Raw genomic sequence first — 26,318 nt, 5'->3', positions numbered from 1 at the left:
GCTAGCAAGACCTCTTTGCTTTTCAGTGAGGACAGAGATGCATTTTATAGTTAGATGACATAAAGTGTAAATCCTAATGCCCAAAGAAATTGTCTCATGGTGCCACTCAAACTGAGATGTATGTCTCAGTAGAAGAAAGAATAAGACAGACCTTTATGCAGCTCATCAATAAATGAGGCACAGGTATCCTTAGACACATGAAGCAGGGTAAGATTCTGGCTCTGTTGCCTTATATGCTGGAAGCTTTGCCATTGGTTTCAGCAAAACCAGAATGGGCCAAGCCCTGCCTTCCTCCCACCTTTCAGGACAGATGGGATCCTTTCCTCACTCATCCGGCGGGGAGCTGCGGCCACCAACACCGGCAAGAAGTGGTACATGTTTGATGGGCCAGTTGATGCTTTGTGGATTGAGAACATGAACACGGTGCTAGATGACAATAAGAAGCTGTGTCTCAGCTCAGGGGAAATCATCAAGCTGACAGAGGTAACTCATCCCTCCTGCTTTTGCTGCCTGTTGTCCTTTCTCCCTCTTGGAGCAGACTTGCCTTTTACATTCCACTTGATGTCTGTGATGGACTTGTATGGAAATTGATGTCTCAGTAGCAGCCCTGTGCTGGCCAGACCTCTGCTGAGCTGCACAAACTCAACAAAAAGAGGGCTCATGCAACAAAGGGAAAGATTTCAGCTTCACCAAATTATGCTGAAAGATCCTTGCTTTCTCTCCTTTTGCAATTTCCAGAGCATGACCATGATGTTTGAAGTCCAAGATCTGGCTGTTGCTTCCCCTGCCACAGTCTCCCGCTGTGGCATGGTTTACTTGGAGCCCAGCATCTTGGGGCTGGAGCCCTTCATCGAGTGCTGGCTGAAAAAAATCCCAGGTATCATGCAGCCCTTCTCACAGCAGCTATCATCTCTCTTCAGGAGATTCCTCAAAGTGAGTTACCATGCTGTTCCAGTCCTTCCATGGCTTGGAGCTTGTCAGCTCAGATATAAACTAGCCCAGACTTGCCAAGGCCTGGATTTAAATGCCATTGTGGGAACACTTCAAACTACCAGTATACAAACCACTCTGTGAATTTCCTGGGTTTAATAGAGGTTACTCACTGATCCCTACAGATGTGACAGTCTTATTGGTCATTATAATTTGTTTTATTTCTTTTTAAAATTATCTGCTGGACAAAATCGTTCCTGATGCAGCTCCATTGCTTACAGTGGAGCTACTCCAGGGAGAAAGTTGTAAGAACAAGTCTTGTTATTTCTACTTTCCTCCTAAGCCACTATTTTAATGAATAACCCAGAGCTCCAAAGGAGAGCTCTGAAGAGAACAAACATTTAACAGCAGTGATGGCAGAGGATGCATGTCACTGTTGCAAAGAACCGAAGGGCAGGCCTAGAGGTTTCTTGTGGTTAAGACTAAACCAATGGGTTTGACTTACTTCTCCCTAATCGAAACAGTGGTACTCAGGACACTGTGGGAAATGGCAGTATTCTCAGTAGAGCCTGCAGGGAGGCAAGGAGAAACCAGAACCCTAGAAGGTAAAAGCAAAGTCAAACGTGTTGAATGGTGACACTGAGCTGTTTCTGCCTCTCCTTGCAGGAGGCCATCAGCTTTGTCCGGAGGTTTGTGAAGGAGATAATTGCCTCAACAGACAGTAACCTCACAAGGAGCCTCCTCATGCTCTTGGAATGTTTATTTCAGCCTTTCATTCCTGTTGAGGTAGGATTTTGCTACCTCTATCACTTGTGTGTGCCTTTAACTCCTAAGGGCAGAGGGTTAGTCACTAGAGAACAAGGTGTTGGTGCAGAAACATCATGCTGTAGCTCATCTACATGGCAGAAGGTAATACAGCATCCTGCAAAGCACAGGTAAACCTGGAAGGATTACGCTTTGCCCACTGAAAAAGTAAAAGATAAGTACAACCAGGCTCAGGGAAGAGGTTCACTTTTATTTATAGCAGAGAGAATTGGAGAATAGTGGAAAGCAGAGATCAGAGCCAAGCAGCAATGCACTTCAGATTGCAGGTCCTTTGAGAATTAGTGTTGAGAAGGCTGGACAACTTTCAAATTAAAAACCAAAGACTAAATTCTTTTCCAGGCTCCTGTGGAGTGGTACTAGTTCAGTGTGGGGAGTCTTTCAAGTACGCCAATGAAACAGCAAGTTTTAATCCACAGAATACATTAAAAAACTGGCTAGAAAAAGCTACATAGAAGCTGAATAGCATTACAAGCACATTAAGAGGAGACTGGGTTTTGTGTACCTTAACAATGGCTGAGAATTTTACTTCTGCTCTTCTCTGGTTCTCAGGGAATTAGGATGATTCCCCAGGAGAAGTCAGCTCGTATCAGAGAGCTGATTGAACCCTGGTTTATATTTGCCTTGATCTGGAGTGTGGGTGCAACTGGAGATTCCCAAGGCCGCACGGCCTTCAGCTCGTGGCTGAGGGAGAAGATGGCAAAGGAAAAGGTGAGTAAAGGTAAAGCAGATCCTCTGTCATTATAGAGGAACTGGTAGTGAGGAATGGGGGTCAGAGCTTCTTGAATGCCTGGAGGCTTTGGATGGCCTTCCTCTTGGGATCTGATATTGCAGATCTGCTTCAAACTTCAAGGGACCCCTGGACCTGGAAGACAGACCTAATTTCCCTGGTCTGGTCAGCATCCCATTACTAAAGTCTTCCTTGCACTAGTGCAGATCCTCGTGTGAATTCATCTGAGTGGCAGCCAGGTTTACCACAGCTTTATTCCTACAGATCCAGTTACTTTTCCCAGAAGAAGGACTGGTTTATGACTATAAACTGTATGATGCTGGGCTTAGCAGTGCTGAAGATGATCTGGATGAGGACGTGGTTAGGGAGGTAAAAAATTTCAAACTTCAAGATGGGAAATCTGGGTGGAGGGACCAGGAAGCAACATAGTCCTGCAGGATTTGGTAGTATCAAGGGCAAATAAGAATGGCCTATAGGAACCAGCTGGGAATGTTTAAAGTGAAATCAAGCTTTTCATTAAAGGAAGCAGGCAGTTTCTTGCCCTCAGGATTGTGAAACAGATCTTTCAAATCTAGGGGGGCTGGTCAATTCAGACCTGGTTGCCTCTGCCAGTGCTCAGGAAAGTGAGAGGGCTCTACAAGTGTGGCTGCTGCAGAAGGACAGGGAGAAGCTCAGATGGAAAGGTCGGTCTGTGTTAGAAAGCAGCGCACAACAGCAGAAGAGCTGTGTGCAGCAGAGTCTGGAGGAGGAGTAAAGCAGACAAATATGCCATCTTTTTCACAGGAGACAGCAGAGCAGTAGGGCATGCAAGGCCCATCTGACTGACAATCAGCAGCCCCTGGGCTGAAAGGAAAAAGAAAAAAACCAGGAAAAATGCTTCCCCTTCTTACAGAGCAAAGGAGCCCTACAGGAATGCACATTTTCTCAGTGTTCTCCAGCACATCCCTGACAAAACCTCTACCTCACTTGTATAGTGGCCTCTGGGAGGTTAGCCTGGGACTTGATTCTAGCACAAGTCCTCCATGTCTTGAACAAGTACAAAATCTCCATGTGCCTCTGAGTGCAACACAGGCAATGGCATCAAACATGAAGCTAGGATCCCAGCTAAGCCCTCTTTGGCCCTCTGCTATGGGGGCGCTTGCAGGGTAGGTCAGCTTAGGACAGAATTCCCATTCTTGCAAATATCAGAAGTGCTCCATCCCTCTTTGATCCCAGTTTTCAGAACGGAGGGCCAGTATGTGGCTGCTGGGGCAATGATATCTAACTCTTGGGCTACCTCATTCCCAAAGGAAATGAGTCAGGCACTCACAAGCGTTGCCATACAGGAGGGTATAGGTGGCAAGACTAGACAGTGGGGCTGGAAACCTGAATCCCTCGTCAGAATCTGAGCTACAATGGGGAAAACGCAGCAGAAATACTGTTTTCCTATTCCTGTAGGGGTTAGATGCAACTGCACCCTCTAAACACACCCATACTTTTCAGGTGTGCTGGGAGAAGTGGCTGGACCCTACAGCAAAGTTCACCATGGTTCCTGATACCAACTTCTGTGACATTATTGTGCCCACGATGAACACAGTACGAATGGCCCATCTGCTGGAGCTGTTGCTCACCAACCATAAGCCAGTACGTGCCCAGCCTTGTCTTTGATTTTTTTTGATTCAACCTTGTTCTCTTCCACAGGGGCACCTTTTCCTCTCCCAGTGCAATCGGAACTTAACAGCTACCAGATACTTCTAGATTATTTCCCACTCTTATGGATTTGTATTTCCCTGCTCAAAAGTTGTGCCTAAGCAACAAGCATTCTCCATTCAGTCCCCAGGCACCATGCCAGTGCCAGAAAGGAATATCAACTCTCAGTTTTTCAATCAGAATGCAGCGATTGCTAGATCCCCTTCCCACTGCAAGGATAGCCAAACACCATCCCTTTTCACGTGTTTCCTCTGGTTCCATTTCATACTACTTTGGTTAGATTCCTTCCATGCAAGGAGACCTGTTACCTTGAACAGCTGTCCTTACTGCTGAAGCAAGCCTTCTGTCCTCTCCCAGCCTTTGAATGCCTAAGTGAGCAGTCACCTGCATTTCCTCCAGCAAATGTCAGAGAGCTGGGAGACACAGACTGTCTGCCTACAGTTATGCTGCATTGCTGTTGTACTTCTAGGTTCTCTGCATCGGTCCCACTGGCACAGGGAAGACTCTCACAATTACAGACAAGCTTTTGAAGAGCTTGCCTCTCAGATACATCACCCACTTCCTGATGTTTTCAGCACGCACCTCTGCCAACCAAACCCAGGATCTCATTGACAGCAAACTGGATAAAAGGCAAGTTTCCTTTCTGTGTCTGCAAAGGCAGTATCCCTGAGCTCAGTGTTTCTATCAGCTTGGCCATTTAGTTTGATCCCAAGACCTGAAGGGGCCCCAGGCACATACAGCTGTGGATAAAAAATAGGACACACAGCAAATCTGAGCTGGGATCATGAGAGCCAATAATTACTTGATACAATGGCAAGAAAGTGAGGAGGATTAGTGAGGGTCTGTAAAAGTTGCTCCAATTCTAGTTATTCCAGAAATACTAGATTTCACAGCACAGGTGTTTGCAAACACTGGTGTGGGGTCTTTATAGAAACTGATGAGGGCTGAAAACATGGCTGCTAACCCCCAATCTCACTCCCCATGGTTAGCAGCTTCCCTTTTTCCTCCCTGATCAGCCACTGCTTTGATTCATGGGCTCAAGCTTTTATTTGAACGCATTTATTCATTGACACTCTACATAAGTAGACAAAATTTCACTTGTGTTTGGAAAGAAGCCAGTGCCTCAATCATTACTCTGGATCTTTTCTGTGCAAATGCCCATAGGAAGGGGTATATGGAGTCTTAAGTGTAAGGATAGCTGAAACTGCTGACCTAGGAAGCCTCTGGAGAAAAAAATGCTTTTGGATCAAGTTAGGAGTACCTTTGCATTAGGAGTTGTCCCGTGTCCTTACACGGCTTCTGTCCTTACAGGCGGAAGGGTATATTCGGGCCTCCAGTTGGGCGGTACTTCATATTTTTTATTGATGACTTGAACATGCCTATGCTGGAGGAACATGGTGCTCAGCCACCCATCGAGCTGCTGCGGCAGTGGATGGACCACCGGGGCTGGTACGACAGGAAACAGATTGGTATGACCCAGATCCTCTGCCCAGTACTCTTGGCAAAAGTTGGCCTGTAGATAGACATGCATACTTGCTGTGGAGATTTTTTTTTTTTATCTACAACTTAACATTAATTCCTTATTTTGCACTCTTCAAGGTACTTTTAGGAAGCTGGTAGATATTAATTTTGTTTGTGCCATGGGACCTCCGGGAGGGGGAAGGAATGCTGTCACTCCACGGCTCACCCGCCATTTCAACTACCTCTCCTTCATGGAGATGGAGGACAGCAGCAAGAAGACTATTTTCTCCACCATCCTTGGAAGCTGGATGGGTAAGTTCTGCAGACAACTGCTACCTTCTCCTTATGTTGCCAGTCAGCTCGGGGATAATGGAGGTAGAAAGGGGAGGAAGTAATATTGATGATCTGATCGAAGTGTTGGAAGCTGGAACTTGCATTAGTTCCTTGAAGATGCTTTTGGGAAAGTGTTTGCATCTTAGCAAACAGAGAGCTCAAACTGTTTAGTTTTAGGGCCAAACTCTGCTGATGCAAATCAGCAAACTTCAACTTTGGCTCTTGTGGTTTCTTAAGGTATCCCATAGCCTGGGCCTTTCAAAGAGGATTTTGTTTGTGATAAAAGATGCAGATATCTTTCACCTCAGCAAGTAAAGCGGTAACTCAGGTTTTCTGTCTTTTTCTTAGCTGGACTCCTACGAGAAAGAAGTTACAGAGATCCAGTGCGTAAGTAAGAGCAGAAAGATATAAGAAAGACTGTGAACAGAACAAGCTGATGGGCACAGCATGGTATAGCTTACCTGTGCTTTCAGCAGATAGACACTTGCCCAGACAACAGCCTTCTGTGGAAGCAGAGCCTTCTGTTACTCTCCATCTGCTGCAGCCTGTGGACAGCTGAGCAGGGAGGATCTAAGCATGGTGCTACAGCCAGCCAGAAAAAAGGGTTCATTTGGAGTGAAATGAGTCCTCCTATATTGACAGGGTGGGAATTTAGGATCATCTTTGCAAATGTGCCCTCATCTGCAAATCTGCCAGTAGGAAGAAGGGAGAATAGTGGGCTATGAGAGAAGCACACCAGAGCTTTCAGAGTGCTTGCAACATTCACAAGCATCAGTACGTGAGTATGAGCTCAGGGGCACACTGAAGCATCTAGCTGTGATTTTAAAAAGAATTTAAAGAATTTTGGAAATAATGCAAAAAAAGTGCAAAATGCTAGGGTGTCACAGGGCTCTACTTCCCCAGAAGTGTTTGTAATGAGCTTTATTGGGAGAAAGGAAAAAATATTTAATGCTCTAAAACTGGCAGCTGTGTTTAAATCTTGCCAGACTACTGCATAAGAAATTATTCCTCAGTGGCTTTGCATTTGCCGAGTTCAATGAATGGCAGGGTGGTTTAGCTAAGAGGGCACTCACACCTTCTACCTTAAAAGTAGCTGAGACTCCACTGAGGGAGTACAAGGAGGGAGAAGAAAAACCTATGTGGAGTATTTCAGGTAGGCACCAATTACTTGCCTGGCAGCATCTCCTCTCTCCCTGGGGTGCCTGGACTCTTAACATGGCAGAATTGTTGTGAATGCATTCTTCTTTCCCCAGATCTGATTCATTTTGTGTGGGGAACTCATTGGCAAACTGTCCACTGGGTGAGCAGGTGCTTGGTCAGGTCCCTACACAGTCTCCGCATAAGAAAGCAGAAGAAAAGTGTGTTCCTGGCCAAGTCCTAGCAACACTTTTGCCACTCAGCACCACCTGTCTGCACTGCTAAGACCTTCTCATCCCAAAGTCACCACCTCGGCATCCTCTCCACCTTCCTCTGTCTCTGCAGCAGGAGCACTTGCAGTCAAAGACTTGAACGAGCCCTTGGTCGATGCCACTATCTGCATGTATTTGACCATCCAATCCCAGCTGCTGCCCACACCAGCAAAGTCACATTACACCTTCAACTTGAGAGACCTCTCCAAGGTGTTCCAGGGCATGCTCATGGCTGAGCCTAGCAACATTGAGGTGAGTCTTCCCACCCGCACAGCCGTGCCTCCCTGGGGAAGACCAGAAGTGTTCCAGTTCAGGCCTCATTGACAGGCCTGCAAACAGGCCATTTTGGTACTGTTCAGTGAATGTGGTGACCTTCCCTTTGGCTATATTGCCTAGTACCAGTAGTAAACAGGCCCCCCCCGCTACGCCAGCCCTTCCTTGGTGTGGAAGCTGGTGAGAAGCTGTCAGGGGAACAGCCAGTTTGACACAGCCTGGCCATTCAGGGCTGGATGGAGCCATAGGGGACCAGACAAGGGACCACACAGGGGCAGAAGTGCTGTCCTGTTACCACCTTGTAGCAATGGAGGCTTCTGCCCCTCTGGCTCTGCTGAGGACCTTGCTCTGGCTCCAGCCTAGCCAGTGAAGATTGACTTACCACAGGAAATACTTGGGACCCTGGTTCTGTGCTACACCTGAATAAAAGGATCTTTCAAAAAAACACAACTTCTGAAAACAGTAAAAAATAAGTCAAACTGGGGGAAAGATAAGGACAAACAACATGAAATTTAAATCTCTCAAAGTCTGACATATGGACAAATAAAGGGGGGGATTAGCTGAAGCTGTAATGAGCTCTCTGCAAAGCAGCTGTTTTGACAAGAGTTGTTTTTGAGAGAAGGGAATGCAGCTTCCTCCGCCCAGTTCTTTCTCCACTCCAGCTGCCTTCTAGCAGGAGTGGCGCTGGCCACATGCTGGGCAAGGAAACAGTTTTCCTGAGAGTGAGGCTCTTGATACTTCTCTGCTTCTCTGATGGGGGTGTTTTACTGGGATTTCCTACCAGAACAAACTGCAGCTGCTGAGACTGTGGTACCATGAGAGCTGCCGGGTCTTCTGTGATCGCTTGGTCAGCACAGAGGACCGGACCTGGTTTGACAACCTGATGAAGAGTATGATGGAGGAGTTAGGCACCACTTTTGAGGAGGTCGTCCCATCCCAGCCTGTTCTGTTTGGGGACTTCATGGAGCCAGGTGCCAATATCAAACTGTACAAAGCAATCGACAGCCAGGAAAAGGTAAAGGGTCCTGGGAATCATGATGGTATGAACTATGTTCACATCTTCCAAGTCTTCTGCAAACAAAAGAAAACAGTTAATAGTAACCACAGGGCTGCTTGAGTTGAAGGTGTCTGGAATCACAAACCCTCCAAGGGCTCTCCTGTGAGCTCCTACTCCAGCTATGGATAGTGGTTGCTTTTGGTGCAATGGGAAGTTGAAGTGGAACAAGCTGTCTCTGCATTGCCATCCTGGGGGCAGCCTGCTATGCCAAATCTCCCAAATGAGCTGCACTTGGGACTGAAAAGTGAAATTTGCTGGAAAGAAACGGGCACGTTATCCCCAAACAATACTACTTTTGCCATTAAAGGCTTCACAATTGACCTTTACAAGTAATTAATGTTACTGCAAGATTCTCTGTTGGAGAAGATACTGCAGGTACTCCGGTAGTGATAATTAAGCAAAGGCAATGAGCAGTGTGTTTTGCACTCATTATCAGAAACAGATGATTATCCTGTTGTCTCTCCTCTTGTGATAGCTGTGTGGCAAGGACTGGTAATTAACTGAGCTTTCCAATCTCTTTTGCAGAGTAGATAGGCCTGTCCCCCACTGAGGTGAGCACAGCTGAGACAGCCAGACTTGCCAAGCTGCCGCACAGTCCACTGATGTGCGCAGGACTTTGGTATCTAGGCAGGAATCTCAGCACTGTATGAATCCCAGCTGATGTTGCTTGCCCAGGGTCACAGTGAGATTGCTGAGAGGGTAGGACCAAATCCCAGATGTCTTCATGCTTCAACTCCTGCTCTGGCCTTAGGGTGCTGTTGAAGAGAGCCCTGGAAAGGGCAGGAGAGACTGCTGCTGCAGCTATTCTGTGTAATAGCTGGACCAGGAGAGGAGTGCACTTCTGATCTACAGCCAGTGGGCTTTTCTTCCAGCACCTGCCCTTGAAAGCCAGGATCCTAACCACAGGATGCAGCAGCATGCAGTGGTCAGCCATAGAGCGAGGAAGCTCTCCCAGAGGGAGACCCAGGAACAGCATGGGTCAGGCAGCCATACTCTATTTTATTTTGAACTATGCCTTGCTCTTTCTCCAGGCAAACAGTGCCACTGGGAACGGCAGACTTCAGTCACTTGCCTGAATTAGTTTAAGGTCACCATTCAGCAGCTGCTGCCACCACTAGCTAAATTCAGCCCAGTCCAATGGCAGTTCCTATAGGAGCGTGGAGCAAAGAGAGCCACCACCTCCTCACAAGCAGCTCCTAGGAAGCAACTGAGAGAGGCAGCTGCTCCCAGACCCTGCTGAGCACTAGGCTCTGCTCTCACAGAGGTCTGGTCTGTGGTTACAGACAACTACTGACCCCCTCACAATTGCTTTTATCTGGTAGCCTCAATTTACTGTTTCTGCCCACAGCTGAAGGTTGTGATTGAAGACTACCTGGAGGAGTACAATCAAATCAACATCCCAGAGCTGAAGCTTGTGCTTTTCATGGACGCAATACAGCACATCTGCCGAATCATCCGGATCCTGCGGCAGGCTCCAGGCAATGCTCTTCTCCTGGGTGTTGGGGGAAGTGGGAGACAGTCTCTCACCAGACTGGCATCTCACATGTAAGTAATGCACTCCTATGCACATAATGTGGAGCAGCTCCATTAGGGCTGCCTCCAGAGAATATTTTTTTCCTGCTCTTCCTGCTACTGGTTACACATTTTGCTGGTTGCTGACTCTTCAGATTTAACACTCAAGAGCTAGGGCTCAGTTAACATGCACATCTACGCTAGAAAAATAGGACTCTCTTGCCTGCTAGTAGCTTGGGTTACTGCTGTGGGCATGCAGCAAATGACCAAATGCATCACGGTCCATGTCAGCTCACTGGCCTGTGCAGCACTCAGCATGGCAGGGGGAGAGATAGGGGCTTCTTCCTGGGAGCTGGGCAGCAGGAGGACAAAGACAGGAGCTACTAGTGACAAGTGATCAAGTGACACTGGCAGCCTGGCAAGTAGGACTGGTGAGTCTTGGGAGCAATGGGGCCTCAAGGAGGAAGCTTGAAGAGCCAGGGAACTAGGCTGAGGAATAAAATTCTTCCAGCTCTGAATACAAGGTGTGATCCTCGATAAACACAATCACAGTTCCCAGGTGCAGCAGCCTCCAAGGGCAGCATCACAAAAAAATCCATGTTGAGTTGTTCCCTCTGCACTCTGAGGTACTGGGCCCAAGAAGCACTGTGACTCTGTTAGCTCATGGAGTTGTATTTCTCCCAGTTTCTAGGTAGCTCAGGTATCTCTGCTTTGAGTAAAACATGCTCTTGGGTTCATGGTTGACCATGCACAAGGACAGGTATGTGCTCAGGACTCATTGCAGGAAAGCAACTTGCTTGAGTCCTCTCCCCCTGCGTCCACAACACATACTCAGGATTGACAAAAGAGGAGGTTTTAATTCGATGTAACTCCACAAGATTCTCTTTCCTTTAGGGCCGATTATGAGTGTTTTCAGATCGAACTGTCCAAAAATTATGGCGTGACCGAATGGCAAGATGACGTAAAGAAGATTATGATGAAGGCAGGCCTTCAAAGTCTACCCAAGACGTTCCTATTTGTAGACACACAGGTACAGAAGTATTAGCATGGTGGACTCCATCTCAAAAGGAGTCAGAAACACAGCTCTAAGCTCAATAAATCCCCCTAAAGAGGATTGAAGAGCTTGATACAAACCAGGCACAAATTTGTATTTCTTAAGTAGCCCACCTTCATTGTCTAATAAAAAAACTTGAGGGAAACTGAAGGTGGTGCATTTGTTGCTGACTAGCCCAACTTCTGGAATTCATGGTTATGTTCCCCATAGGCTTTTTTACTGCATTATCATAGGAACCAAGTCCCTTCTGGCAGTGCCCTAAGCAGTAAGATGAGCATCTGTCAAATGCTGCTTGTTCTTGCATCTTTTTTTCCCTGCAGTGAGAAGCATATGTGGAAAAAGAGCAGCATGGGAGGGTGCATTTAGTCAAGTAGTTGGATGCTGTGTATTTCTGATTTAGCAAAGGTGGGGAGGTGAGTGTAGCTCTGGAGGGAGATCATCCCACAGACTGTGACACATCCCTACAATTACTGTCTCCCACATCAATGAGCTTTATCCTAATCGTGAAGTGTTCTGTGCTAGAGGAACAAAGACCCAGAGCAACCTGGTGTCTGGGATCGGGTGGCAGAGTCACTGCAAAGCAGGGAGCAAAGCCCTGAGCTCAATTTGTGTGTAAGGAGACAGTGAATGGGCAGAAAGATGTTTGTTCTCAGATACACACCCTCACCCTTGAAAAGGCTGAACATGGCTGTTCAACTGGAAATGCTGGACAAGGGTCAGAGTGTGCTTCACTGGAGACAAGTGATCACAGAAATGATTTCTTATAACAGAGGCTGAGGGCTATATTTATCTGGAAGTGATCTCTGTGGCATGTGGAGACATGACTGTCTTAAGACTTAAGAAATTGCTTTTCCCCCCCCCCCATATCATCTACTTAGATTAAAAATGAATCCTTCCTTGAGGATATCAACAACCTGCTCAACTCAGGTGACATTCCCAATATCTACAACCCTGATGATCAAGAACAGATCATGACAGCTATGAAACCCGTTGTTCGAGATCTAGGGCAGCGGCCTACCAAGGCCAATCTGATGGCTGCATACACAAGACGAGTTCACAGCAATATCCACATGGTCCTGTGCATGAGGTACAGTTCAGGGCTCCATTCCATCAATGTTAATTATTCCCTCCTTGTCCTTTGCCTTGCATCACTTTGTCATGGGACCTTTGTTTCCAAGCCCCTGACTTTGGAGGAGGAGTAAGGTTTGCCTATCACCTTCCCATAGGACTGGATACTTTTTTTTTTTATCCTTCACTGGTTTGAAGATGAAAGTTGAAAAGTTTAAGAATATGATTATATGTGATCTAGATTAAATACAAGCTTCCTCCTCCTTCATGTACCATTGAGCTGTTTTATTCTTGCATCTGTAGCTAGTTGTAACACCTCTTTTCTGCATGTCTTTCCCTCAGCCCTATTGGAGAGGTCTTCCGTGCACGCTTGAGACAGTTCCCCTCTCTCGTGAACTGCTGTACCATTGACTGGTTTAATGAGTGGCCTGCTGAAGCCCTGCAGTGTGTTGCCTCCTTCTTCTTGCATGAGATCCCACATCTTGGTGCCAGTACTGGAGATGTCAATGGGATGGTAAGTGCCACACTCAACATACAAAACACAGCTTCTGTATGCTCAATAGTGTGCCATGGCTCTAGATACACATAGACAATGGATGCTAGGACACAACTGCAGAAGGGTCCTACCCTGCAGCAAAAGTATTTCATAGGAGGGTTATTCAAATACAGAACTAGCTAGCTTTTGTATGTCTTGAAATGGCCACGTCCATTTGTCCGCCTCTCTCTGTATGGCATTGAAGCCCACAGGCTTCAATAAGCTCTGTTGTGACAGTATAGTTAGGCTCTGTCTCTGTGGGCATCACATAGACCTGCCTAGCACATGTTCAGTACTGAATAAGCTTTTTTCTTTCCTTTCTCCTTGTAGATTCAAGTGTGTGTGGAAATACATCAGAGTGTGGCAAAGAAGTGCCAAGTGTACCTGGCAGAGCTGGCCAGACACAATTACGTCACTCCCAAGAGCTACCTTGAGTTCCTCAGCATCTTCAGTTCCCTGATTGGAAAGAAGAAACAGGAACTGAAGACAGCCAAGAAAAGGATGAAAAGTGGCCTGGACAAGGTTCATCCCTCACACCCATGAGAGCTTTGGGCCACCCTTACCTGCTCTGAGCTGTGTATTTATAGCTCCAGAGATGCAGTGAGATGCCCTATGCATCTCCTGTGTAACAGGAAAAAACTCATGTTAAGGCAAATGAGAACTATGCCCTCTGCTAGAGCCAGTCTTTCTAAAGGTCTGAGTCTACAACAGCTCTAAAAGAATAATGGTCTCCAGCCTTTGGGGACCATAGACCTCTCTGTAGCTCATCATCTCTCAGGATGTTCCTTGTTAACTCTTTAACTGAAAGCCCTATAACAGCAACATTGTTCTGCTGACTGATTGCCACAAGCTTATGAAGTAATACCCATCATGTGCAGGCACTATTAGGCACTATTATTTATAAGCACACCACAGTGCCAGATTGATGCTTAAGCAGGGACCAGAGCAAGACCTGCTTTGTACAGCCTGACAAGGGCAGCACAGCCCTTTCCTGGGGCTTTCTATGGTTGCTGCCTGTGCTCTCACTCTTGCTTTGCTCCCACAGCTCCTGCAAACAGCAGAGGATGTAGCAAGGATGCAGGAGGAGCTGGAGTCTGCCCGCCCTCTCCTGGCACAGGCAGCCAAGGACACACTGGCAACCATGGAGCAACTGCAGGTACGGCTGCTGGACAGCCCTGCACTTTGCACGTCTGACTGCTCAGACTGGACGCAGGGCTTGGGGAGATGTTGTAGGGTTATACCAAATCCTGCTTTGTCCGACAGTAAAAAGGCCTCAGATTAGCACAGCATGTATTTACACACTACCAGCAAGAATGGCCGCCTTCTGGGGTCCCTGCTCTGGTGTTGATGGGAGCCAGTCACAACCTACCAGCCAGCTGCTAGCAGAAGTGTTGGCTCACATGCCCCTGTCTGAAACCACAACCCAGGGGTCCGTCAGCCAAGCTCCCAGCTCCCTTTCCTCACTGGTTTAGATCCTTGCAAGCACAGACTAGCAATACTACTAACACAATCCTCAGGTGGCCTGAGCAGTTCTAAGCCCAGACTGTTGTTGCCGAAAGGGATTGTTCCCCCACATCCCAACCCCAGGGAACTGATCCAGGTGCAGCCTCCCACTGCTAGCCTAAACCTCAGGGATCATCACATGCAGTCACTCATGCCACTGCAGAAGATGCTGTGTTGCCTGTCACTACCTTCCCTCCTGCTTATGTTCTTCCTGCCTGTCTCCTGCTGTGGGATGGCCAGACTGAGACAGAGGCAACAGAGACACTAACATCATACACATACTAACATCTGCACACAAAGGGGAAAGTCTGCAATCTCCCATGTTCCCAATAGCCAAATCTTTATCTGCTATATTCCACATTCCCTTTATTTCCTCCTGGTAGTTTCATCCCTGGGGGGAGGAAAGAGTGACAGCTTTAGAAGCAAAACCCTCAGCATATCTTCTCATTCTTCCATCTCTTAGGCCTTTGCATGCCTATGCATCCTCTTCCTGTGCAAATAGGAAAAATGGGTAGAGCTACTAATTCCTGCCAGACTAACACTATTCTAGGCACAGCCAGAGCTGGAGATTGTGGATGATCTCTGCAGGCTGACAAAAACCTCCTGCTGGTATGATGCAGGAAGGTGATCCCCTCCAGCAGTTAGGCCCCAGCATGTCTCTGCTGGAAGAAAACACATAGCCTGCCAGGACAGCTGTGATCCTTACCTAGCAGTGTTGAGCCAAGAAAAGGGGTGCTCTGGCTCCAGCATGCTTCTGAGACTGTCTCTGGTGTTGCAGGTGGACACAGCTGTGGCTGAAGAAACAAGAAGTGCTGTGCAGGCTGAGGAGATGAAGGCCAAAGTGAAAGCGCAGACAGCCCAAGCCATTGCAGATGATGCTCAAAAGGACTTGGCTGAAGCCCTCCCAGCCCTGGATGCTGCTCTTGCCAGCCTGAGGAACCTCAACAAAAGTGATGTTACAGAGGTAACTGGGTTGAGGGGGAGGGTTGCAGAGCTGGGTCTAGTCCTGGACAGCCTCACACTTTGCAGCTATTCCCCTTCTATAGGCTTGCAGCATCCCCAGGCTTTTCCACCATCTTCATCCATCCCTCTGGGCTCAGTCTGGGCAGCTGCCCATGCAGCTTCTCAGCTCCATTCCAGAAACAAAGAGTTTTGACAGACAGAGACACAGCAACTGGCTCCTGGGTGTTCCTACATGTTGTTTCCAACTTGTGCCAGAGAGGGTCTTGAGGAGGGCTTACCCTGTGGTGTCTGTCCATGGGCATAGGTGGCAGGCAGTACCACAATGCAACCCCAAGTATTGACTGTGCAGCACAGGCTCTTGTGAACCAGCAGGCTCTTTTGAAAGGGGATCCACCACAGGCAGAGAACAGGAAGAGGCAATGGCTGGTGGGCTGACTTCAAGGAATACTGGCTTGAAAAGGAGGGCTATTCTGAGCCTGGCAAGTGTCACAGCCCATAGCCAAGAAAGCAAGGACAAGATTTCACCACACAGGGTGTTAACAGCTGTGGAAGGGAGGGACAGGCTTATTGCTCTGCAATTGTGAACAACAGACCTTTTTATTCCCCACAACACATACAAAACTCCTTTCCCCAGAAGGTGGGGAAAAGACATAGACAACATCAGTCCACTTGCCTCCAACACCCATCCTCTTGTAGAGTTGGCATGAAAAAAAATCTCCTGTCTATACAAGGCTTCCAATGCCAACTCACAAGATGCTTTTTTTTTTTTTGACATATCATCTAACTTACCCACCAGCTTTGGGAAACTCTTTATTTAAGGCTAAATAGCTTAATAAGCTCCCTGCATCTTTTTAAGCCCAGCTGCTGGGCTGTGGCCCAAGTAACCCATGACTGGAGCCAGGACCACTAGACTTCTCTCCCAGTCCAGGATTAATGACCCAGCCCAACCAAAAGAGTACACCACTTCTATGGCAGGGAGCAAGCATTCCTTTGACCTACTCCTTTGCATAGGGCAGCTCCATCAGTGGTCCCTTGGAGGAAGCTGACACCTGCTTCTCCAGCTCCTCCACCACCTCTCTGAGCCGATCCTCATTGCAGTAAAGATACACATAAAGGTTGCGCTCTGTCTGCAGGATAGGGCTCTCCAGAAATCTGCGCTTGACATTCAAGTCACTCAGGAGGTCTGTCAGCATTTGGTAGAGCTTGTTCTGCGTTGTGATCAGTTCCTCCATCAGCTCAGTGATCTCCTGAGGGGCAGAGCCCAAACAGATGTGAACATGCAGGAAGAGGGGAATTTCTTCCCACCTGTGGAACAGCTCATCCCACCAGAAACAAACTACCCACCTGGCTCTGGCCTCCAAACACATCCAGTCCAAGCAACAGAGGTAGCTTACTGGGCCACCTTGGATAAGGCACCCCAATCTCTGTACTTAGCAGCACATGTGAAACACAGCAAGAATCACCTTTGTCCCTCAGCCAGCCACTGCCTCACTGGATAGCTTTTGGGACAAGGCAAGGATCAGACTAATCTCCTTTCCCTCTGTGGGCTGAGAGGCAGCAAGTTCTCCCCCCTGCACCCAGGGGGAATGGCAGAGAGGATGGAGGATGGCACAGAGGGCTCTGTGCCACCCAGCAAGGCCTGGTAGAGCAGGAATGCTTGCTTACCGGAGAGGAGAGCTGCAGCTGGTTGGAGCTGTTGTACAGTAGCCGGTAGAGCACCTCTGTGGAGGACTCCAGGGCAGGGAGCTGGGACATAGGAGCTGCTAGCTGTGCTTCCAGCACCGTCTGGTCCTGAACCAACTGGGAGCACCGGGCTGTTATTGCCTCATAGCTGCGGAAATGCTGCTCCTCCTGATTTTGCCCCACCAGCATGTCCCAAAGCCTGCAAGAGGGGACAGACAGCCAGAGGTGTGAGCAGTGTGCCAGCACTGAGGGAGAACAGGGCTCAAGGGACATTGCATGCTGTGGGCCTTGCATGCAAGCAGCTGTGGGGCACCAATGAGAGGACAGCTGCTCCTGGAGAACAGCCCATGTCCTGGAGGTCTGGGGAGAGCACCATAAAGGACCAGACTGGCTCAAGAGCCAGCCAGGGACTCAGTGCTGGCAGACATCAGCACCAGTTACTCCAGAGCTGCACCAGGAGAACCGAGAAGCAGGACACCCAACCAGAGAAAGCTCTTGCTCCAAGCAACTTGTACTTACTTCTGGACCAGCTCTCCTTCTCCATGTCTGAAGACTTGCCTCTACACTCTCCACCTTCACATCCTAGGAAAACCTCTGTTCTCCATAGTCATTCACTTCTCCAAACCCATACTTTGCTGCATCAGCACTAGCCGGCCAGGAAGAAGCAGATGCCATCTTCTGGGGAATGTCACACCACTGTGGAATCAGGATGGCTCTGCACTGGCAGAAGGGCACTGCTACGGTGCCTGGTAGCTTGGGTCTGCCACATGCCTCTCCCATTCCCATGCTACCTCCTCCATATCTAGTTTGTTCTCAAGCACACACACACCCCCAGGCCCTTACCGTACAGCAGAGATGTCTTTGGGGTCTATCCATGTGTGTGAACAAGCCTTTTGGGAGCACCTGGCATCTTTGAAGTAGCCCTGCTGCTCCTGCAGCCTGGTCTGGGCTTCCCTCATGGTAGTTTCCATCTCTTCCAGCTGAGCAGCCTTCTGGTCCAGCTTCTTTCTCTCCCATTTCAGCTGAAGCTCCAGCAGATCCAGACGGCTGCGCTGGCTCACCAGCCTCACGGCTGCCTCCTCTTGCTTCCCAGCAATATACTGCAGATGGGCAGATTCCAGACTGAGTTGCCTCTGCATGATGGGCAGGCGAGAGCGGCAGGCCTCTGCCTTCAGCAGGGGTGGCAGCTGGTGCGTCAGGGTCTGCATGATGTCACAACGCAGGGCATGAAGCTGCTTCTGAAGCATGGCAGACTGACTCTGGAGCTCCACCTCAACTTCATGCTGTGCAGGGGGAAGACAAGACAGCCTGGTGTCAGGGTGCACCACTAGTGCTGCCTGGCTCTGCCACCCACTCCTGACATGTCAGCTGTGCTCCAGTGTTCAACAGGAAGGACTGCCTGCAGCACAGGGAGACCCTGCCACAAAGGATGGTGGAGGAAAGGGAGCACTGGCCCTACCTGGTTCTCCTCGAGAGCTTCCAGAGTCCTCTGGGCCCACTCCAGCGCAGCACAGTGGCCTTCCACTTTTGCCGACATGACTATAACCTCCCTCTGGGCACAGATACGTGCTTTCTCCATTCGGCTCAGCTCCTTCCAGTAGCTGTCTTGGTCCTCCAGTAGCTCATCTCCATCAGTCCCAAGGCTTTTCGGCATCATTGTTTGCTTTGTGTCCATTCTCTCTGTGGCTTCCTGGCTGCCATCTCTCTCATCCTCAGCCCCCATGCTCAACACCTCTCTCCCATTTCTCACCTCCACTAGCAGTTCTGCCCTTGAGCCTTGGACCAGTATTCCCTGACTTGCTGGTGCCACTCCCCATGGTGTCATTGCACACTCTTGACAGGGACCTCCTCTTCTTCCTTCTGATATTTCCCAGTCTGAGTCCATCTGTATCCCAGCCTCCAGGCTTTCCTTCAGGCTGCTATCTCCCTGTTCACTTGCTCCCTGAGCCTCTGGAGCCTGGACACTCCCTGGTATGACCTGCTGGATGCAACTCTCAAACACAGCAGTGGCCTGTTGTTCTAGCTCCATGTAAGGGCCAAGATCCATCTCACACAGCAGTGCCGGCAGCCGGCCTTTCCCCACACTCCCATGCCACTCTGCCAACTGCTTTGCAGCCTTGCTGATCTGGCTCAGGATAGCACTGGTTTGGAAGATCTCCACTTTCAGGTCCCTCTGAGCCTTCTTCAAGTCCTGCTTCACTGCTTTCTCCTCCTCCTCCAAATACTTCAGCTCCTGCTGCAGGTTGGCTGCCCAAACCTGCAGCTTGCTGTGCCGCCAGAGCTGACGGTCACGATAGTCCTTCAGCTCCTGAAGCTCCTGCTGCAGGGCCTCCAGAGAAGGACCCTCATCACCTGGTATCATGCTTGGGAACTGTGGGACCTGACAACACATCTGCAATGCCTGCTCAAGGGCACTGCCTTCCAGGATGGGCTTGCCTGCAGCCAGCAGGGCATCGTAGGCCTCCACCTCAGCCGAGCTCAGCACATTCTCCTCACTCACCGTGCTGCAGAACCACTCGAGGAACTGCTTTGTCTGAGGGCAGTCAAAGAGCCAGTCAAAATCCTCCTCACAGAGGGTGTCTGCGTGGGGGTAGACCAGCCTCAGCGTCGCCACAAACTCTGCCCCTCTGTTGCATGTGTCCAGTGGGAAGGCCTGGGAGTATCGCTGGCTGAACATAGCAAGGGTGGTGAGCACTAGAAGGGAAAAAGCAGGAGTCATCCTTAAGGATCCTGACACCCACAGCCATCTCAAGGGTGCTGCAGCAGCACTCGTAGCTGCCTGCTTGAGGAGAGACTCAAGCAGTCCCTCCACAAGTTCTGCAGTCCAGTTTCATGTGCCCCCCCTGCAGTGGGGCACAAGACAAATGAGAGCCCACAGAGCAAGGGAGAAAGCTTGCCCATGCCCCATTTCCATACAGCTTCCTCCTCCCCAGGGCCATACAGGTCTAGCTCCTTTGCTAAGACATCTTCAGCCTGTAAGATATACCTATCAGAGCATGAGGGCAGGCTTTTTCAGCCTACCCATAGCTTGCTCCATACCCTTTCTGATAACCAGCTTTATCTTCAAACACCTTTTTCCCTCCTGCCTGTGCATTGCATCCTCTAAATGTCCTGCCTCTGATCCCAGTCTCCCCTGGGCCAGCTGAGGCACAAGCACCCCATCTCACTGACAACCAGGCCAACCCACTATCTCCATTTGGGTTTTGAAGGTACGAGCAATGCAGCGGCCTCCCCTCGGTGTGAAGATGGTGATTGAAGCAGTCTGCATTATGAAAGGAATCAAGCCCAAAAGGGTGGCAGGAGAAAAGCTAGGCTCCAAGGTGGATGACTACTGGGAGCCAGGCAGGGGCCTTCTCCAGGACCCAGGGAAGTTCCTGGACAGCCTCTTTAAGTACGATAAGGTAAGTGGTGGCAGAGGGGGGCTGTGACCAGGAATCAGGTATTGCCTCACAGAGATCCTTCTCACAGCAATGAAGCTTAAATCTCCTTGTAGGCAACACCCTTCAGCAGGACAAAGGATGAGGACATATTTGGCCGTGAAGTTCTCATGTCAGCTGGCTTGGGCTCACCTTGGGCAGTGGGATCCAGACACACATGTCTTCCCCTTCTGTCCCTCTGCTCTTTCCATGTGCAAGAGCTGGATGGAGGTGGTATGGGAAGGGATTTGCCCAATCCCACAGCCATGCCTCACAGGCCTCAACATGTAGCAGTTTGATTCCTGTTGCTCCAGTGCAATGCCTTAACCACCCTGCCAAGTCCTGGGGCAGGCTGCAGCCACTGGGGGAAGCCCTTTGAGACCTTCCTCAGATCTCTAGCACCCAGTCTCGTTTCTCTCCCACCATTCCTTGCAGGACAATATTGCAGACACTGTGATCAGGGCCATCCAGCCCTACATTGACAGTGAGGAGTTTCAGCCAGCTGCCATCGCCAAGGTCTCCAAAGCTTGCACCTCCATCTGCCAGTGGGTGCGTGCCATGCACAAGTACCACTTTGTGGCCAAGGTCGTGGAGCCCAAGCGGGTAAGAGGCAGTGTGAACCCGTTGCTCTAGGTGTTAGGGAGCACAGTATTAGCAGCTCCTTTCTGCAGGGGATGCTGAGAGTCACCATGTTCTGCAGGTCAGGACATAATGTTCAGGCCAAGCCTTAGCAGAACCAAAGCCTCAAAACCCATTAACATAATAGAGTAGAATAAATCAGCCTAGAATATGCTGGGACAGAAGCAATACCTTGTTCTTAGTGCTGAGTTCCTAGCTCAGTAAAAATTGTACTTACAGAAGCATTCCCATATCTCACTAGTGTTTCAGCCTTAATCCTCTCCAAACCTAGCTATTTCTTTATCATTTTGGGGCAAGCAGAGGAACCTTTCCTACTGTTCACCAGTGGGCCACATCCTGAGCTTGTGTAAGCGGGCACAGGCTCTTGACTTTTTGGAGCAATGCAGAAATGCCTTCCAGGGTGACCCCTACTTTTATTTCTGGGCTTGCAGAAGGCACCCCTGGAGTTAGGCAGGTCAACCTTTGCCATACAGGGAAGCATCTCAGTATCAGCTAGTGCTTTCATGGAAAGCCAACTCTTGCTCCAACGTCTCTGGCTTTTTGGGGAAGAGCCTGGCCACATGCCCAACATACCCACTGTTTCTTTGTTGCTTTCCTCAGAGAGCCTGGCAGGAGGCAGAAGAGGACTTGCATGCCACCCAGCAGGTCCTTGAGGAAGCTAAGGAACACCTGAGGGAGGTTGAAAGTGGTATTGCCATGCTGCAAGCCAAGTACAAGAACTGCCTCACCAAGAAGGAGGAGTTGGAGGTGAAGTGTGAGCAGTGTCAGCAGAGAATGGGCCGTGCCGCTATGGTAAGGGACAGAGCTGGGTTCTGCCTGCTTACATGAGGCAACATGATTTCAGGTCAAGGAGCACAGTGGTGAAAACATCTATGTGCCTGCAACTCACAGCAATCCTAGGTTGAAGCTGCCTCTCAGCAGCACAACAGGATTGGGGAAGCTAAGCTAGCCAGGCACTGGTATGAAAAGCTGCTGTCCTGTACACAGCTTCTTCAGCCAGTAACAGGTCTCCAGGACAGCTGAGAGCAGCCCAGTAATCCCAGGATTAAGTGCTCAAAGTTGGGGACAGAATTCAGGATATGGCAGGGGCCATATCTGGTCACCAAAGTCACCTGCAGCATTATGCAGAGAGTAGCAGGTCCAGGACACAAGATTAGACCATACAGCAGCTCTCATGTGTGCAACTTATCCCACAGCTCATAAACAGCCTGGCTGATGAGAAGGTGCGCTGGCAGGACACTGTAGAGAACCTGGATTACAAGATCAACAACATTACTGGGGACGTGCTGGTTGCAGCTGGCTTTGTGGCTTACCTGGGCCCTTTTACAGTAAGTGTGCAATGCTCCCCACGAGGGGCTTGGTTAGCTGCTCTGCTCTCCTGGCTTCTTGCTGTTGCTGGCCAGATCTGCTGAGAGAAAGGAATAGGGCAAAAGGGTGCAAGCTCCCTCCTGGATCTCTCTCCATTTGTGCCAGAGGCTGCACAGGGTCCCATGTGAATGGAAACAGGAGGGTTTAGATGCTCACAGCAGACTAGCTGCAACTAAAAGAAAGGCTATGATGCTGCTTCTCATGGCAGGGACACTACCGTGTAGCACTGTGCAAGGAGTGGCTGAGGCAGCTGTCAGAAAACAACATTCCTCACACCAAGGAGCCAAACCTGATCAGCACCCTTGGAGACCCCATGGAAATCCGCTCCTGGCAGGCAAGTTGCAGAAAAACCCAACACTTCAGGCTGAAGGTGCCTCAGGCAAAGGCTAAAACAGCAGGCTCACCGCTCACTAGGGTCACTTGTACCAAAGGACAAACCTCAAACCAAACAGCTCAATAATGACCAAGCACCTCCACTGCAGAGCTGGAACTGCTGCTGAGAGTCCTTGCATAATGAGCAGGAGAGGACCTGGCAGCAGCCTTAACCCATAAGGCTTCCCCTTTACAAACTACAGGCCTAGAGCAAAGCCCTGGCTGTAACCTGCCCAAGCCTAACTCCGCCAGCACAGCTCTGTCCCATGGCTCAGCCGCTTCAGGCAGAGCTGCGGCCCTGGGCTCAGCTGCTGTTAGAGGTACCCTCGCCACCATTACCATCCCTACCCACCACACAGGCACCAAGGCAGCAAGGACATCTCTCTGGCCAGCTGTGTTGTGCTACCAGCTTTTTCTACCCCATTAGACTGCCGGTTTACCCAATGACACCCTGTCTGTGGAGAATGGGATAATAACACAATTCTCCCAGCGCTGGACTCACTACATAGATCCTCAAGGACAAGCAAACAAGTGGATCAAGAATCTGGTAAGAGCCATGGGGAGGAAGGATAGGTCTGCCAGGATAAGGGAAGCAGCTTTCTGTTAGGAGCTGCACAGAGCAGCCTCAAGCTTTCGGCTCATAGAGGTGCACTATCCCAGCCCAACGTCCCCAGCACCAGACATGGCTCTACATCCATATTCATCCCAGGTGGATTTACCTACTTGGGGAAATCAGCACAGGGCAGGAAGGGCCCTGTTGTAAGCAAGTGAGACATCAGATTCCCACTCTAGCTCTCCACTAGCATTCTGGGGGCCTTGCATCCTTCACCACTCTCTATAAAATACAGAACACCACTAGTATCTCCCATAACAGCATCTAGGGTCTCTAGGGATCAGGATAGCATTACCTGGCTAGTGAGCACAGTCCCTGCTGCCAGAGTGGTAGGAACAGAAACTACCACCTCTTCTCTTCCTCCAGAGAGGCACCCACTGCCCTTTTGAAGGGTCAGGTAGGATACTGGGGCAGCTGCTCCTGTCTTGCTCCTCAAGTGCTTTTCCCACCCACCTGCTCTCACTTTGCAGGCAAATGAGCTCTGAGTTACCAGCATGTGGCTCTGCAGGGGTGTGGCTCTTTGAAGGAGGTTCTCCCCATTCCCCTCCTTTCCTGCTGCCTCACTGAGCTGTCTCTAGTGCCTGGTGACATGGACTGAACTTGCTAAAATAGCCAAAAACTAGCTGAGTAAGAAAAGATATTATTTCTGCTGCTCCAAGGAGCTAAACGGGCCCAGTGAAAAGTGTACCATGCACCAGAACTGGATGTGAAGGTGGGCAGGATGCTGCAAGGACCCTGCTCTTCCCTGCTGTCTTTCAGGAGAAGGTGAACAGCTTGGAGGTGGCCAAGCTAAGTGACCGGGATTTCCTCTGCAGTCTGGAAAATGCCATTACCTTTGGGAAGCCCTTCCTGCTGGAGAATGTCGGTGATGAGCTGGATCCAGCCCTTGAGCCTGTCCTGCTGAAACAGGTCCTGTGTCTCACCCTGGCGAGGAGGGGCGGTGGATACCTGGCTGGGCTGTAAGGGAGTATCTGGCTAGGGCACAGTGGGTTTGTAGGTCTCTCTGGGCAGGTAGCACTTACATGGATGCTGCCTGTTCTACGCTGTGTGTCTTGACCAGGGCTCCAGCATGTTGGCAGCCTCCTGCACTCCCTGGTCTCCTGCCAGCAGGTGTTTTTGCCTTGGAGACAGGGGCATGGAATGCAACTGCTCTATTCAAGTTCAGGTCTTCAAGAATGCTGGGTGGCTTTGAGTTCCTCTGTCCAGAGAGCCTTCAGACTCATTCCTCTCTACAGAGCCCAATGCACAGCAGGATGCCTTCCCTCACAAGAGGTAGCTATCCCAGCCTTCATGTATTTGTCCCTCTCCGGTACAGACTTATAAACAGCAAGGCAACACCATGCTGAAGCTGGGGGATACAGTGATCCCTTACCATGAGGGTTTCAAGATGTACATCACCACCAACCTGCCCAACCCTCACTACAGCCCTGAGGTCTCCACAAAGCTCACTCTCATCAACTTCACCCTCTCACCCAGGTACTTGCTTACCCCATTAGCTTCCCATGCTGCTCCGCCTCATTCCTTGCAGTCTTTAAACCCTCAGGCCTGTTGCCCCCACCCTCACTTCCATGGCTTTTGTTGTAGTGGCTTGGAAGACCAACTGCTGGGAGAAGTGGTGGCTGCAGAGCGGCCTGACTTAGAAGAAGCTAGAAACCAGCTAATTGTTAGCAATGCCAAGATGCATCAGGAGCTGAAGGAGATAGAAGACCAGATCCTGTATCGGCTCAGCACTTCTGAAGGAAACCCTGTAGATGACTTGGAGCTCATCAAAGTGCTGGAGGCATCCAAGCTCAAGGCGGGAGAGATCCAGGTCAGAGGTGGAGGTGCTTTCCTCCTGCAGCTATGCATCCCCTGCCAGCACTGCACTAACCATGACATCTCTTCTGTCCTCCAGGCCAAGGTAATGGTGGCAGAGCAGACAGAGAAGGACATCAACATCACTCGCCTGCAGTATGTGCCCGTGGCCATCCGCTCACAGATCCTCTACTTCTGTGTCTCAGACCTGTCCAATGTGGACCCCATGTACCAGTACTCACTTGAGTGGTTCCTCAACATCTTCCTAATGGGGATCAGTAACTCTGAGAGAGCAGGTGCCTGCCCAGAACAGCCCCCTCCTATCCTCTTCCTCACCCTACATTCCCGGTCTAGCGGCAGTAGAAGCTAGGTCGCCTGCAGAGTCAAGGCCAACATGGCTGCTTGCATTGACTCTCGGCATGGTCCAGTGCTGGGACCACATGGTGAGGGAAGATGTGGTCGCAGCCTGCACTCTGTTCTCTTCCCCACTTACTTCTCTGCTGCCCAGTCTGACCAGGCGGGAGGGATGTAAGTGCCAGGGCACAGGCAAGGTACCTGCTGTCCTGGTAATGGTGTGGCTCTGCTTGTCACAGAGGTGCCTGCACGCACAGGTCCTGGCTGCTGGTGCCAAGCTGGGGGCAGCTTTCCCTGCCCAGCAGCGTGTGTTAGCCAGAATGGTGGTGGCTGGGCCCATGTCGGCTGCCGTGGTGCAGTGTGGACTCCCTCCCAGTACTGGGGCAGTGTTTTCTTCTGCATACTGAACCTCTCAGCCTTGTGCTTTCACAGGGGTTTCTGTGCCAAGTCTATGTTTGAGAGCAGCGTCTGTTCTTCCTGTGCAGGTGTGCCCCATGACCAGGAACCGACAGCTGACATGGAGAGCACCCTCCACATCACCTGTAGCACCCACCACCCTTGTCTGGTTCTTGCCTTTTTTTCAGACACTGTGAAGGACCGGATTGTGAACATCAACAACTATATCACCTTCAGTCTCTACAGCAATGTGTGTCGTAGCCTCTTTGAGAAGCACAAGCTCATGTTTGCCTTCCTGGTTTGCATCCGGATTCTGATGAATGATGGGCAGATTGATATGGTGA

The 26,318-nt window shown here is 49.9% G+C and overlaps 2 protein-coding genes across 2 annotated transcripts in view; one reads left to right on the top strand and one right to left on the bottom strand.

Moving 5' to 3' along the window:
- The window catches only part of DNAH1 (dynein axonemal heavy chain 1), a 71,264-nt gene that overhangs the window by 37,527 nt on the left and 7,419 nt on the right, over positions 1-26,318 (top strand). The window contains 30 exon segments of the mRNA XM_082004484.1: positions 306-483; positions 739-933; positions 1,597-1,716; positions 2,305-2,463; positions 2,747-2,851; positions 3,965-4,105; positions 4,641-4,801; positions 5,483-5,640; positions 5,771-5,944; positions 6,314-6,352; positions 7,448-7,626; positions 8,432-8,662; positions 10,053-10,249; positions 11,111-11,246; positions 12,149-12,357; positions 12,681-12,852; positions 13,204-13,395; positions 13,919-14,029; positions 15,155-15,340; positions 20,232-20,423; positions 20,874-21,041; positions 21,678-21,869; positions 22,274-22,405; positions 22,654-22,779; positions 23,245-23,364; positions 24,190-24,339; positions 24,746-24,906; positions 25,015-25,240; positions 25,325-25,520; positions 26,163-26,314. Of these exon segments, the coding sequence (XP_081860610.1) occupies positions 306-483; positions 739-933; positions 1,597-1,716; positions 2,305-2,463; positions 2,747-2,851; positions 3,965-4,105; positions 4,641-4,801; positions 5,483-5,640; positions 5,771-5,944; positions 6,314-6,352; positions 7,448-7,626; positions 8,432-8,662; positions 10,053-10,249; positions 11,111-11,246; positions 12,149-12,357; positions 12,681-12,852; positions 13,204-13,395; positions 13,919-14,029; positions 15,155-15,340; positions 20,232-20,423; positions 20,874-21,041; positions 21,678-21,869; positions 22,274-22,405; positions 22,654-22,779; positions 23,245-23,364; positions 24,190-24,339; positions 24,746-24,906; positions 25,015-25,240; positions 25,325-25,520; positions 26,163-26,314 (4,858 nt within the window).
- LOC309408663 (HAUS augmin-like complex subunit 3) lies at positions 15,853-19,974 on the bottom strand. The gene is made up of 4 exons (XM_082004558.1): positions 18,482-19,974; positions 17,866-18,305; positions 17,005-17,221; positions 15,853-16,586 (listed from the first exon to the last, which is right to left on the bottom strand). Exons 1-4 carry the CDS (start codon positions 19,739-19,741, stop codon positions 16,335-16,337), a joined length of 2,169 nt encoding a protein of 722 aa, XP_081860684.1. The 5' UTR covers positions 19,742-19,974; the 3' UTR covers positions 15,853-16,334.

The sequence above is a fragment of the Phaethon aethereus genome (assembly GCF_964289735.1).
Source record: "Phaethon aethereus genome assembly, chromosome: 11".
NCBI lineage: Eukaryota > Metazoa > Chordata > Aves > Phaethontiformes > Phaethontidae > Phaethon > Phaethon aethereus.
The sequence above is the reverse complement of the archived record's forward strand: the minus strand, read 5'-3'. Positions and strand labels throughout refer to the sequence as shown.

Coding starts and splice junctions, on each gene's coding strand:
- LOC309408663 (XM_082004558.1), bottom strand. CDS start 19,741: ATGACTCCTGCTTTTTCCCTTCTAGTGCTCACCACCCTTGCTATGTTC. Junction 17,222..17,865: donor AAAGACATCTCTGCTGTACG/GTAAGGGCCTGG, acceptor CCCCTCTTGCAG/GCTTTGGGACATGCTGGTGG. Junction 16,587..17,004: donor AGCTGCAGCTCTCCTCTCCG/GTAAGCAAGCAT, acceptor TCTGCCCCTCAG/GAGATCACTGAGCTGATGGA.